The sequence below is a fragment of the Mauremys reevesii genome, linkage group 3, assembly GCF_016161935.1.
Source record: "Mauremys reevesii isolate NIE-2019 linkage group 3, ASM1616193v1, whole genome shotgun sequence".
Lineage (NCBI taxonomy): Eukaryota > Metazoa > Chordata > Testudines > Geoemydidae > Mauremys > Mauremys reevesii.
The window spans coordinates 206,109,818-206,124,534 of record NC_052625.1 but is presented as its reverse complement, the minus strand read 5'-3'; the positions used below and the strand labels follow the sequence as shown (position 1 = coordinate 206,124,534).

The following is a 14,717-nucleotide window of genomic DNA, read 5'->3' as shown; positions in this document are numbered from 1 at the left end:
CCTGCTGGCCATGGCGTTCCCTCTCATTGACGGACTGGACGACAAGGGAGCAGGAGGGAGGATGTACATATAGGTACTCGTACCCCCTGGAGGGTACCATGTACTTGAGTTCGACTCCCCTGGCCGCGGGCGGGATAGTGGCTGGAGGCTGCCAGATGGTATCCGCATTGGCCTGGATCGTCCGAATGAACGGTAGGGCCACTCTAGTGGGGGCATCAGCCGACAGAATGTCTACGACCGGATCCTCTATCTCCGAGACTTCCTCCACCTGGAGGTTCATATTGAGTGCCACCCGTCTTAGGAGGTCCTGATGGGCCCTCAAGTCGATTGGAGGAGGGCCCGAGGAGGACGTTCCTGCCACCACCTCATCTGGGGAGGAGGAAGAAGAAAGGCCGGGGACAAGCGGGTCCTGCGTGGGCTCGTGCTCCTGGACGACCTCCTGTCCCAGTGGAATTTGGGAGTCCGGTGGCTGAACCGGGGCTTCCTCCGTACCGGTCGGAGAGGGACGGCTAACTGTCGCCTCTGGCACCCGGTGCTCTGACGGAACAGAGCGAGATGAGATCACAGGTACGCCTTGGGCCTGGTGGTACGCCCAAGGTGTCCAGAATGACCACTGATGGGGGCCAGGGTCCTGGGCCTGGGGCTCCTGGAAGACTCTGGTGGGCACATCCGAATCACGGTCTTGTGCGTATGAACTGCCCGCGTGGGACAACACTGATGCACGTCTGGATGGCCATGGAGGAGCTGAAAAGCCCTGGGCAGAGTCTCCCTCTCTAGCTGGCGTTGCTCGACGCAGCACCGGGGATCGGTACCGGGAGGCATACCAGTACCGGGAGCGAGATCGGGACCTGTGACCGGAGCGGTGCTGGGAGGTCGACCGAGATCTCAAGGCTCGACAACGGGATTGGCTACGAGAGCCCCGGTGCCTGGAGCGGTGCCGGGAGCTGGATCGGTGCTGAGTGTATCGGGCCGGCGAACGGGACGCTGACCGGTGCCGCGAGTACGACCAGTACCGAAATGGAGAACGGTGCCGGGACTGCGAGCGGCGTCAGGACCTGGATTGGCGACGGGACCGAGAGCGTCTGCGGCACCGTGATCGTGAACGGTGCTGCTCTGTGGTGCCGACGGAGGGTGGTCTGATCAAGGCAGGCTTGCCGATCGACTGTATAACCCGTGCCGGGGGTTGAGGCAGCACAGACTCCGTCATTGCAATCAACTCCCTCGCTGTGGAAAATGTCTCCGGCGTGGAGGGAATAGTGAGCTCAACCACGGCTCACACCGGGGAGCTTTCAGGCACCGGACTCGATGGCTCTTGCGTGGCTGGAATCGACGGTGCCGATATTGTCAGTGCCACGGCAGGTATCGGTGCTGGACGGTCCGACTTAGTAGAGCGCTCGGGCTGCGGAGCAGGCGGCTCGGACGCAGCAGGAGTCTTGAGCCTCTTCACCCTCGGGGAGAGGGATCTGTGCCGAGCGGATGTTGGTGCTGGCGACGGCCGGTGCCGAGAGGCCTTGGCGGTACCGGTGCGATCCGGTGCCGAGGGAGCACTTCTTGAAGACTGTCCAGCGCTCGGTGCCGAGGGCGGAGGAGTAAGAGCTGCCTCCATCAGGAGCTCCTTGAGACGAAAGTCCCACTCCTTTTTTGTTCTCGGCTTAAAGGCCTTACAAATGTGGCACTTATCTGTCAGGTGAGATTCCCCGAGGCACTTCAGACAGGAGTCGTGGGGATCTCCCATCGGCATCGGCTTGCGGCAGGCCGAGCACGGTTTGAAATCCAGTGAACCGGGCATGGGCCCCGGCACCGGGTGCGGGGAAGGGGATAATCCCCGAACCCCTCTGAACTATATACACTAACTATAGTACCAACGAATAAAGTTAACTACAACTATATAAATCTGAACTATATACAGAAGAATTAACGAGAGAACTACGAGTAGCTAGGGAAGTGGAGATCAGCTAAGCCGCGCTCCACTGTTCCAACGACCGACACGGGCGGTAAGAAGGAACTGAGGGGCGGATGGGTTGGCAGGGGTATATATTCGGTGGTATAGCGGCGCCACTCCACGGGGCGCCCAGCCAACCCACCGAGTGTTGCTAGGGTAAAAATTTTCTGACGAACGTGCACGCGGCGCGCACACACCTAATTGGAATCGATATGAGCAAGCACTCGAAGAAGAACTGGGCCCGTTCCGCCTGAGGAAAGCTGGCACCATCCACTCCATGCAACATGAAAGGTGCCCAGCACGCTGGCCCGGGCTCTGAGAGATCGTACCAAAACCCGCAATCAGCTGCAGTGCCCCTACCTCCCCACGGGGAACATGCAAAGCTGAGGCCAGTGCTCATTGAACCCAGTCAGGGGCCATGATCTGGAGGTGGAAGCTGACGCAAAGCAGTGTCCAACCCAAGAGGAGGGGACTGCAGCCAGCACAGCAGAAGGCCTGAGTCTTCTCTTGTCTGCACCAAATTCCCCCTCCAGGACTTACACAGAGTGACATCTGACTTACGCCAACAGAAGTGATAGACGGCTCAGGCCCAGGGAGAGCTCCAAACCCAGGGCAGGAGGAGAAAGAGACTCCCTCCCGTGGCCAGAAATGAGCAAAGGCTCTGCTATGGAGCGCAAGCAGGAAAACCGGGGCGGAGCTGGCAGCGAGGGGTCAGCACCAGACAGCAATAAGGGGCTGGCTGCAGGGGTTAACGCCAGCCCCATGGCAGTTCTGTCTCCGCTGCACTCTGGCAGCGCCTGTAGGGCGTCTCATGCCAGCAAGCCCCACTGAACTGCACTGCACGTGCGTGTGTCTGTCTCCTGGTGAGGGCCAGGCTCTCTGTTGCAATCCAGCCTCTTGGCACTTTGTGGCTGGGCATGAGGGCAGAAAGCAGCGAGATCTTTCCTCTGGCGTAGGGGAGTTCCCCCGAGGCAGGCCAGGGGCAGGAAGGGATGTGCTACTGGTCTGCTGGCAGATGGCCCCATGGGGCCATGGAGCGCACTTCCAAGAACCTCTCAGGTGACACAAAGGACACTGGGTCGGGGCTGGTGTAGAACTGTCCCACACTCAACGTGCTGCAGCTGGCTTTTCTGTGCCCCCAGCTGAGCATCGGAGCCGGTCTCTCTCTTTCTGTGCAGCGCCCTGGGAGCTGTGCACTCGCCTGCCTTCGGGGACAGGGAACAAGAGAAGACAGTGGCCTGCCTCTCCCCGTTCCCTGCAGGCCACCAGCCGGTGACTGGGATCTCAGAGCTGGGGCAAAGGGGAGTAACCGGATTAGCAATGACTGACATGACTGAGTACAGCACAAACACTAGAGGGCGCACAAGAGCTATGTCCATTAGCTGCACCCAGGATTTATTCCCAACAGCCCCCCCAGGGACCCGCTCCAAGTTCTTCCCTTCCTAGAGCTCAGCAATGCAGAGCCCATTCCCCGGGCAGGGGGGCACTGAGGGCTGAGCCCAGAGCTGGCAGTCTGGCACTAGTGCCTCCCTGTCCGCTTTCCAGTGCATCCCTACTATCTCCCCATACTGGAGAGCAGACCCCGCCAATGGTTCGGTCTCCCCTGTTCTAGGAGCAGCGAGGCAGCTGGGAGCACAGAGCCCACGGGGTGGGGGTGGTCAGTAGGAAGCTGGGAACACGCACAGGGAATCAATTCTGAAGCACTTAGAGGAAAGTGATCAGGAACAGTCAGCATGGATTCACCAAGGGCAAGTCATGCCTGACTAACCTAATTGCCTTCTATGAGGAGATAACTGGGTCTGTGGATGAGGAGAAAGCAGTGGATGTGTTATTCCTTGACTTTAGCAAAGCTTTTGATACCATCTCTCACAGTATTCTTGCCGGCAAGTTAAAGAAGTATGGGCTGGATGAATGGACTGTAAGGTGGATAGAAAGCTGGCTAGATCATCGGGCTCAATGGGTAGTGATCAATGGTTCCATGTCTAGTTGGCAGCCGGTATCAAGCGGAGTGCCCCAAGGGTCGGTCCTGGGGCCGGTTTTGTTCAACATCTTCATTAATGATCTGGAGGATGGCGTGGGCTGCACCCTCAGCAAGTTTGCAGATGACACTAAACTGGGAGGAGTGGTAGATACGCTGGAGGGTAGGGACAGGATACAGAGGGATCTAGACAAATTAGAGGATTGGACCAAAAGAAACTACCCCCGTACTGTGTCCCTGAGCAACCAGCCAGTCATCTGGTGCCCAGGACTCCAGCAGTACCTCTCAAGCCTGCTCCCGGCCCTGCTCTCCGTAGCAGACCCCCCACACAGGGCACATCAGTTGGGTGGTGGCACCACAGGGGCACAGGCAGGAGACAGCAGGACCATGGGCAGGTCAGAGGTCACGTTACCCGCGCTCCTGGATCCTGCCAGCCCCATAGACGGGAGCCCTAAACGCTAAGGTCTTACTTTTCCCAGCTGTCTCCAAGAGTTTCCTCTTGCCTCTCTTCTTCTGGGGGGCGGAAGGGGCCAGCTCACCCTCATCGGCCGGGGGATCCGGGCTGTCCTTCGGGGTGCAGCGCCCGTTCTCCAGGGCCTGGCCCGTCTCGCTGTCTGGGAGGCTGTCTGTCTCGTCCTCGCCATGCTGCCCGCCCTTCGGGGTCCCGTCGCTGTCCTCCGGGCCTTTCCACTGGGCACCGTCTGTCTCCAGGTCTCCATTGAGCACCTGCTCCGTGGAGCCAGCATCCTGGCAGGGGGGGTGGCACTTTGGGACTGAGGCAGTGTCTTTGGATGCTTCACTACTTTCCACCTGCAGAGACAGAGAAAGGGAGAGGCTGAGAGGCCAGCTCCTGCCCAGCTCTGGGCTGCATAGGCCCTCAGGCCACCTTCGCCAGCGCCGTCACCCAGCCACATCTGCCCTCGGTGCTCCCCAATCTGGCCCCAATGTGCCCCTTGATTCATGTCCCACGTGCCCTCACCTAATATGGCCCCCGAAGGATCCCCAAGGAGCCCCCTTGACCCAGCCCCCAGTCTACACCCTTGTGCTAGAGCTGGCATGTGCCCAGTCCTCTCCGCCACGTGTCCACCTGCTCCTGGCTCCTCCTTCGCGGGGCTGCCCCGTTCACTGGCACTCTGCATAAGTCACCTACCCTGTGGGAGGGCTGAGCCCTGGGGCAGCCACTGCACCGTGCATCACAGTCCTGCCCCGCAGCCCCACGTACTGCACCAGAAAGGGCCCATCAGTGCTCTCGAGTGCTGTACAGCTCCGAGAGTGCCAGAGAACCCAGTGCTGCAGGGGTTAAAGGCACTCTCCCAGCAGTGAGCCCCCCGCACTGTACCGAGCCTGGGGGACAGGACTGCTCCTAGCTAGAGGCAGCAAGTCAATAGACTATTGACCCCCCACATACACACTCACTGCACCCCAGAGACATCTCCTGGGGCCTGCGTGAAATCCTTCCCAGTGCTCCAAGACTTACTGAAAATCAACATTAACAGTTCAGTGATCCCCAGCCAGCTCTTTTAAAACTCTTGAATGAAAGTAATCTGGGCCTGCTGGTTTAAAATGCCTAACTTTAGTAGCTTCTGTTTCACATCCTCCAGAGATACTACTGGAATGGAAAGAGCGTTATCGTCACCATATGCTTCAGGCTCTTTTCCTACTACAAAGATAAATGGGACGACCCAGGAAATTGTAGCCTTGTTATCCTGGCATCAATCGTGGGCTGTGACCAAAAGGGCGAGTGTGATCCTTGGATGCATAAAGAGGGGAACCGCAAGTAGGGGTAGAGTGGTGATTTTACCTGTCTTTGGAGCTGTGTGACCACTGCTGGAATCTTGTGCCCAGCTCTGGGGCCCACATCAAGAAGGATGCTGGTAAATTGGCAAGGGGTCAGAAAAGAGCCATGAGAATAATTAAAGGGTTAGAAAAAAAGCTTTATAGTGATGAAGGTAATAATTGGAGATATACCAATCTCCTAGAACTGGAAGGGACCTTGAAAGGTCATTGAGTCTAGCCCCTGCCTTCACTAGCAGGACCAATTTTTGCCCTAGATCCCTAAGTGGCCTCCTCAAGGATTGAACTCCCAACCCTGGGTTTAGCAGGCCAATGCTCAAACCACTGAGCTATCCCTCCCCCCTTGATTGAGTCAAGGAGCTCAGTCTATTTAGCCTAAGAAAGAGAAAGTTAAGGGATGTCTTCATCCCAGTCTATGGTACCTACACGGGGAACAAATATTTGATAAAAGGCTCTTCAATCTAGCAGAGAAATGTCTACCAGGATCCAAGGGCTGGTAGCTGAAACTGACAAATTCAGACTGGAAATAAGGAGCACATTTTTGATGGTGAGAGTAATTATCCACTGGAACAATTTACCAAGGGCCACTCTCCATCACTGACCACGTTTCAATCAAGACTGGCTGTTTTTCTAAAAGATGTGCTCTGGGAATGGTTCTGGGCAGGTCTCTGGCTGTTACAATGGGAGTCAGACTAGATGATCACCATGGTCCCTTCTGGCCTTGGGATCCAGGTATCACCCCAGCCTGAAGCTGGTCACACGGGGCGCAGGCAAGAGGCCTCCAGTGACACGCAGAGGGGGGCCCTGGCAAAGGGAGCGGGCAGTGCGGGGAGGCCTGTCCTCTGCCCCATTCTGAAGCATCTGTGCCTCTGCGTGCTGGGACCACCCGACACCAGCCTGCAGAGTGCGTTGCAGACCCTGTTCCCCTCCCCATTTCCCACCTTGTGCAGGCTTGGGGAGACCAGGCTCAGAAATACAGCCCAGCCCAGCCCATGCCTGGGACACTGCACCCAACAATTATTCACCCGCTGGGACGCAAATACACCAGCACCCTCCACCCTGCAACACGGCTGTGTGACACCCCAGCAGGGGTGGGAAGGTGCACACACCCAGAGCTCACTGAACCCTAGCCTGTACTCCTTCCAGCCCTGCTGGGCCTTACAAATCAGGGCCACGCGGGACCCGTGGCCCCAGCCCCACCTGGAAGGAGAGCTGCTCAAATGGCTAATGGGATCAGAACTGGGATCGCCCAGTCTGGTCTCTAGGGCTCCATTCAGTCACCAGGGCTCCCAGCCCTTCCCCAGGAGACAGCCCCCAGCCAGGCCCATTTCCCTGCCTGGCATCTCTCCTGAGCCCAGGCTAAGATCAAATCCCCACCCCCAGCCCAGTTACGCCCCCTGCACCCGTCTCGAAAAGCCCCACGTGCCAGGCAATTGACCTCACTTGGAAGGTGAGATTTTGTCAGACACAGCGTGCAGGGCTGCCCTGAAATCCAGCCAGCAAACCCTTGGGCTCCAGGCACAGATCGTGCTCTCTGGAGACACGCCCAGCCCTTCCTCACCCCCCGCTGCCTCGTGCACACGACTCCATCTCCCTGGAGATGTTCCAGGAAGCTGCCCCATTATTTTATTCCCTTCACAAAAGGCCCGTGATTTGTTTTCTCCCATCGTAAAAACCATCCTTGGCCCAGCCCCTTACCTCCAGGCTCACTGAGTGTGAGCCGTCTACAGCTGCTGGCTTCAAGTCCTCTGCTCAAACTCCATCCCAGCCCCACTCCAACCTGGCTTCTGCCCCATGCCCTCCACTGACAGCCCCCCACCACCAAGGATCTCTAATGACCTCTTCTGAGACCAGCTTCACAGCCAGTGCTCCACCCCCAGCCCCTCCAGGCCATGGCTGGCTGCCTTTAATGCAGCCGACCACCCTGCAATGCCTGGGCTTCCGTGAGCCTGTCCTCCTCCCTTTGGTGTCTCATCTGGGGGTGGTCTTGCTCCACTCGCCTCTTATGGGGAGGGTCCCCTCAGGGCTCCATTCTTGCCCCCTCCTCTTGTCCCTCTACACCAGCGGTAGGCAACCTGTGGCACGTGTGCCAAAGGTGGCACGTGAGCTGATTTTCAGTGGCACTCACACTGCCCAGGTCCTGGCCACCAGTCCGGGGGGCTCTGCATTTTAATTTAATTTTAAATGAAGCTTCTTAAACATTTTAAAAACCTTATTTACTTTACATACAACAGTAGTTTAGTTATATATTATAGACTTATAGAAAGAGACCTTCTAAAAACGTTAAAATGTATGACTGGCACGCGAAACCTTACATTAGAGTGAATGACTGAATGAAGACTCGGCCCAGCACTTCTGAAAGGTTGCCGACCCCTGATCTACACTGTCTCTGGGGGGGTGTCTATGCAGCATGCAGAAGGAAGTTCCCAGCCCAGCTCAGGAGACTTGGGCCTGTGGGGCTCACGCGGGCGCTCTAAAAACAGGGCTACAGAGCCTGAGCTCCAGCCCGAGCCATAGCATCAAAGCTCTGTCTACACAGCTCTTTTGAGAGCATGAGCCCATGCCCTGCTAGCCCGAGCCTGACCCAGGCTGACAAGCTCACTTCCGTGGGCTGCGCAGACACCCTGGGTGATCTCAGCCACAAACATGGCTTTGGCTTTAACACCTATCTTTAAACTGATGACTCACAAATTCACGGCCGCTCCAGCCCTGTCTCCCTCCCTCTGCCCTAAGATCTCAGCCTGTCTCTTGAATGTCCTCCCACGGGTGTCCAGCTGCCACTGAAACTTAACCCAGCCACAGCAAAGCTCCTGATCTCTCCCGACATCCTCCCCTGCCTCCTCTAGCAGGACGAATGGCACCACCAGCCTTGCTGCTGCTCAAGCCTGACTCTTGGCTTCCTCTGACCCACAAACCTCGGCTGTGTCTGCAACTCCCAGAACGAGCACCATGACAAGGGCGGTTTGGTCTCAGCCTGGCCCTGACCCATGGAACTCCAGAGCCAGGTCTGCGCGTGCAGCCCCGTGACCTGAGCCCACAGACTCGTACCCCCAGCTGGGCTGCAGCGCTCATTAACTCTGAGCTCCCTCTAGCCGCGCAGGCCAGAGGGGATCTCCCTCAGCCCGGCGGCCCTGGCAAATCTGCCACTCTGCTCCCCAGCGGGCTGCCTTGCTCGGTATCAGGGCAGGGTAGCCATGGGCGTGAGCCATGCAAACAGTCCCCTGCACACCGCAGGCCTGCAGGGGTGAGCTGCACCCATCTCCCCCCACCAAACTACCCCCGAGTCCCCCTCTCACGCTGGGAGCCCGCCAAGCACGCTGCATCGGCCTGCACCTCCGGGGGCTAGAGGGTAGGACTAGGCACTGCTGTCCCAACACCCTGCTGCAGCCCCAGCCAGTCACAGCTTTGCACGGAGCCCAGCTCCCCCTCCCCCCACCGGGGCCCAGGAGCAGATCCAGCCACCCCAGCTCCCCACAAAGCGCCCTCTGCTCCTGGCCTGGCCTGAGGAGTAGCTGTTAAGCCACCGCACTGCAGCAAGGTGACAGCTGGGCCCCAGGGCTACGCCCAGGCCGGTTTCTCACATCCCCCGACCCAGGAGCCTCCCCCAGGGACCAGGGCTGTCCCAAGTGGGTGGCACCAAGGGAGACCCTCTTCTCGTCTGGAGAGTGACAGGCCAGGCCATGCAGTGGGATCCCAGGGCTGTGCCAGGGCGCTGGCACTCGGCCCCCCTGAGAGATCTGCCCCCCGCTGGGTAGCTGTGCTGCACTGCTCACCATGGTGCCTCATGCCCACGGCATGGGCAAAGCCCCACAGGTGGGGCCAGGCTGGCTGAGGCCTGATACCAGAACTGTCTAGCTGTGCCTAGTGCAGCCCCTTTGTCTTCGGGCTCCCATTTCCCATCTCACTCCCCAGGGCCAGGCTGGCGCATTCTGTACTCAGAGCCACGCAGAGGGCAGGGGTAAAGCTCTAGGCGCTGAGTGTGGGGCAGAGACACCTCCCAGGGCCCCAGGCGAGCTCTGTAGCAGCAGGATAGACCCTCCTGCCAAAGCCAGCCGGTGAGTAGCCAGAACATGGCAAGTCTCGGGAGCATCAGGCTTCCCCACATTGTGCCACGTGGCTGGGGCGGGTCTCTGCTGAACAGCATGCAGCAGGGCGGGGGAGGGAGGGCCTGTGGCTTCTCACAGCGCTTTTCATTAGTCATGTAACCCCAAAGCGAAGGAAGGCCCAGGGACATGGATTCCTCCCAGCAGCTGGGCACCTGCCTTATTCACAGCCCATTAATAGTGGAGAGGAGCCGGCCTGCGCTGGCGTCTCTACCCAGCTGCCTCCACTGGGGAAAGTGAAACAAGTGTGTGTGTGTGACAGGCGGAGTCAGAGCCAGCGCTGGCACAAGGCACATGGCGACATGGACTGGGGGGTGAGAGACAGACCCTGTCTACACTAGTGAAGCCAGCTGCTCAATCACGCTCCCTAGCCCCTGCCAGCTGCACGGACTGGTGTGTGCCTCCTGGAGCGTCCTCACTGCTGGCTCCCGAGCTGCGGGGCCTGCATGCACTAGCAGCCAGCCTATTTCCTCCAGGGCTGACCTGCAGGCTTGGCCTGCCCTGGCGGCACGGTCAGGGGCTCTCACTCAGAGGTGCTGTGCCACCCAGGGAACAGTTCGCAACGACTGTTTAACACGCCACACACACACTTCTGCCCCCCCTGCACTGGGGAACCCGGGTGGGCGAGCGGTTCTGCGCAGGAGCACTCCAGAGAGCACGAGCTGCAGTCCAGCCCTGGGCTGGGTTAACAGCGAGGGAGAGCGCCAGCCTCAGCCCCAGGCCCAGGGGAGCCGGGTACACAATCAAGGCCAACCCCTGCCCATAGCCACGCAGCCCTGGACAGAGCCGGCAGGGGCTCCCGGCTGGGGGGAGAAGGGCAGGGCTGGCAGCCTGGGAGCCCGGCTGATGGTGTGAGAGCCAGCCAGGGGAGCTCCACCCCAGCCTTGATCCCCCCTCTGCTTCCTACTCCTGGGACTCAGGGGCGAGCAGCCCTGCACGGGCAGCAAGGAGCAGTGCAGCAGGCTCATTCTCCCAGGGCTGGGGGGCCAGGACTCCCACCCTGCTCAGCAACGGCGCTCGGGGGCCATTGGCCAGGGGCTGCAGGAAGAGCCTGGACAGCAGAGCGGCTGCGAGGGGAAGGGTGAGGAGTTAAGAGTGAAAGGCCCAGCCTGGCTCAGTGGTTTCCGTGGCAAGGGAGAGTGAAAGTGTAAGCGTGCTCTGCAAACCCCAGCAGGGACGCGTGCAGGCAGCGCTGGCTGCAGGGGGCTGTGCTGGGGGGGGCTTTGGTTCTTTCCCTAACAGCTGCAGGATTGGGGCCAGGCCACAGCCCCCTGGGATAGCTGGGCACCGGGCACACACACAAATCCGATAGGGCAGCACTGGGGGCTCTTCTTTCCAGGCAACCTTAGGGCCCCCATTCCCCACCACTGGGCCCCCACAGACCTGGCCACAGAGCTCCCCCTCCAGGACTGATCACTGCAATTCATTCCATCTAGGAACGAAGTCAGACCCACAAAACCCTCCCGCTGGGACACAATGCAGCGCCATTCTGCTTAGCAGCACACGGACACATCACCCCATACCCCCCCTCTCTCCTGCAGCTCCCCACTCGAGCCAGAGCAAGGTTTCTGTCCTGATCCACCAGTGGAGGAGACAGAACTCGCCCGGGAGCTGGGCCTGGCCTACGAACTCACTCCCACGAGAGGGGAGAGACGCCGAGCCCCAGGCTGAATCAGAACTCAGCTCTTTTGGCTGCTGCTACCTTCCATGCTGCTACTGCAGGTGGAAGGGCAGAGTCTGGGTATTACTAAACTGCTAAGTGTTCAGCTACTCTGCTGATGGGGGCCACCCAGCCGGCCGACTAGCCAGAACACCCCTGCTCAGACACCCGCCCTGCCCCCTGCAGCAGAGCCCCCTAGCACTGAGATCTGCACTCAAGAGGGAGAGCGCTCCCCTGAGTTACCCTGCTCCGGGCTGCACCTGGGTCCCCCCTGCCGGTCCCCCAACCGCCCCGATCAGTCCCTCAGCAGAGTGCCTGTCTCACATGGCCACCCTGCACCACAACGGAATGGCTGCTGCAGTAGCTCAGGCTCCCAGCCCCAGAGGCCCCATGTCGGCGGGGCGCCAGGACTCTGGCCATGAGCTCACCAGGCACATTACATGCTCCATTAGAAAGCACGAGGTATTGAACACTTCGCTCAGTTTCCTGTGCTCCAAACCCAGCGTTCAGCTCCCTCTGCCTCCGCACCCCCTCCCACAAGCAAGGCAGCAGGAACAGGCCTGGCCCTGGGGCCTAGCTCCGCCTGCCTCTGAGGAGGAACAAGACACCAGGAGCACCGCCGAACCGAGGGGCTGGGACTCTCCCCGTGGACCAAGGCAGGCCTGCTTGGAGCCCAGCCAAACACGGAGGGAGCAGCAGAGAGGAGGTGCTTTCCTGTAGTGCCAGCCTTCTCGGCCACCTGCACCACCCTGTCCTGGAGGGACCTCAGCCCTCCCACTCAGCGCCTGCTGGGCCAGCCCTCGGCCCAGGCCCTGCAGGCAAGCCTGGGTTTGAAGAGAGAGGCTTGTCCCTAAGGCAGGGAGGAGCCTGGAATACCAGTCCCCATGCCCCAAACGTGACTTGCTCTCAGCCCAGCCCCGTCTGCGCTGCAGGGCACAGGTGGGCAGCAGGAACCCCTTCAGTCAAGCTGAAATGCACCCAAGGGAGCCTCTCCCTTGCCCCCCATCTCTCTCCTACCAGGCAGCCTTGTCCTGGTGCCATGCCAGTGCCACACAGACATCGCCCCCCCTCTCCCCCCGGCCCTGGCTGGCCACTTGCTGCTCACTCGGTCTTCACAGAGAAGTGAGAAGGGAAGCAGGGCCGTGGCTCTGGCAGCGATCAGTGGGGCCAGGCACTGTGCCCGGCTGATGCAGAACAGTGCCGCTGCCAGCATCGTGCCCTGTGGAAACTACATGTCCCAGGATGCAATGCACAGTGGCAGGGGGCCACAGGGCACAATGGCACAGAGAACCTGCCCACACACGGCTTGGCTTTGCCTCTGCTCCATCGGCTGCAATAGCTGAGAGGGACCGGGGGGCTGCAGTGAGGATCAAGGGGCTTGGGCTTAGGGGGTCTGAACCAAGGATTAAAAGGGGGGGGGGCTGCAGGTGAGGCTCGACGGTCGCTCTCAAGAGCTCTCCGTATCCTTCCCTTTCACAGACACCGCAATTCCCCCACAACTAACTCACAAATCCCTGGCACTGAGCCTGGAGAGATCCCCCAGTCCTGCCGCTGCCTGGGGTCCCTCACGTCCGCCAGGGATGGACCCCACTGCACTGGCTCCTCAGGAGAGGGGAGGAAGGTGTCACCGTGGAACCCCCCACCCACTCGGCCATGTGCTGACGGACACCCCGCATGCCAACAGCACATCCAAGGCCACAAGGGGCGGCTGCCTCTTACCATGGTGCAGGCCCCACCGCATCCCCGACCGGAGCCCCCCGAGGACAGCTGCCGCCTGCCTGCGTCCCAGGAGCCTCCTCCCCACACTCGTTTCTCTTTCTCAGCGCCTGCAGCAGACGCTTCCTGCTGAGCGCTGGTCCTGACGCTGCCTCGCTCACAGTCACTTCCTCCAGTCACGGGCCAGCCTCCCCTCGCCCCCAGCTACTTGCCTGCTCCGAGCGCCCTGGGGACCCAGCACCTCTGCTCACCCCAGGCCTGGCCCCCCAGGAGGAACGTGAAGCTGCAGAGAGCTGGGCAGGATGTGCCAGGCTGCAGGGCAGAAAAAGGCAGGAGCTGAAGACCCGGGGGGAGGAGGCCCAGCAGCTGGCTGTGCCCTGGGGGAGAGGAGGAGCTGGGCACAGGGGGTTACGAAGCGGAGGGGAGGTTTTGCAGTGGGGATGGTGAAGAGACAGCCACAGCCTGGAGCTGGGGAGGGGAAAGCTAAGGAGCCCAGCCTCAGGGTGCGCAGCTGGAGCTGGTGGCTGAGGCGCATTGGGGCTCACTGGTGTCAGGAGGGCAAGCGAAGCCATGAGAGTGGGAGGGGTCGCCGGGCACGGACCCCGAGATGCCCGGGGAGGGGGAGGGGGAGTGGCAAGAGATATTTGGAACTGGCGGATGATGGCTGGCAAGTCTAGCCCAGAGCCCTGACTGCCTGAGGAGGCGGGGGGCGGGGGTCACAAAGCAGCCCAAAGCACACTGGGGCAGCCCTCGGGAGACCGAACAATCCCAACCTCTGCGACTGACATCCCAGCCTCCGGGGAAATGGAGGGGACCTTGGGTGCCCAGCCCCCTGCCCAGCCGCCACACAGCAAGACTGCCTTGGGAACTGCAGGCCACTGCTGACACAGCCTGTTCCCGGGCTGTCTCTCAGCTTTTCCGCACCGGGACACCTGCACACACTGTCACGGAGTCCCCGGGCGCTGCTCTGGAGCTGCTCCCCACCAAGCCAGGCAGGACTCTGGGAGCCTCCTCTCCCTCGGAGCAGCCTGTCTGCAGGGCAAGAAGCTCACACGGCTTCACCTCCTGGGTCTCTCCTTGGAGCATTCAGCCTCCCCTGCCCCTCCATGCGCTTCCCCCAGGGAGTCCGCCCAGGCGGGGTCCTGGGGGGGCCACAGGGTCCTGCCCCCACCACTGCGCAGTCAGACGTGACTCTCAGCCAGCCAGTAACACAGAGGTTTGTTCGATGACAGGAACAGGGTCTAAAACAGAGCTTGTAGGTACCGCGAACGGGACCCCTCGGCCAGTTCCATCCTGGGGGGCAGTGAGCCAGACCCCCACATCTGCCCTCACTCCTCGTCCCCAGCCAGCTCCAGACTAACAACTCCCTCCACTCTGCTCAGCCCCTTTCCCAGGAGGTCACCTGACCTCTTTGTCTCCAACACCTTCAGCTGGCACCTTTGCAGAGGAGGGGCCCAGGCCATCAGTTGCTAGAAGACAGAGTGCCAGGCATTTAGGTGCACTGGCCCTTCGCTCTGCAGCAAT

General features: G+C 60.4%; 1 protein-coding gene across 6 annotated transcripts in view; it reads right to left on the bottom strand.

Annotated features, from left to right (window-relative positions):
- DNMT3A (DNA methyltransferase 3 alpha) overlaps positions 1-14,717 on the bottom strand; it is a 232,036-nt gene that overhangs the window by 124,884 nt on the left and 92,435 nt on the right. For 4 of the 6 annotated variants that reach the window (XM_039528527.1, XM_039528526.1, XM_039528529.1 and 1 more), the window contains exon 4: positions 4,391-4,730. In XM_039528527.1, coding sequence (XP_039384461.1) covers positions 4,391-4,730 — 340 coding nt within the window. Of the gene's footprint in view, positions 1-4,390; positions 4,731-13,196; positions 13,312-14,717 lie in introns of those variants that run through there. The other 2 variants (XM_039528531.1, XM_039528530.1) reach the window with 2 other exon arrangements.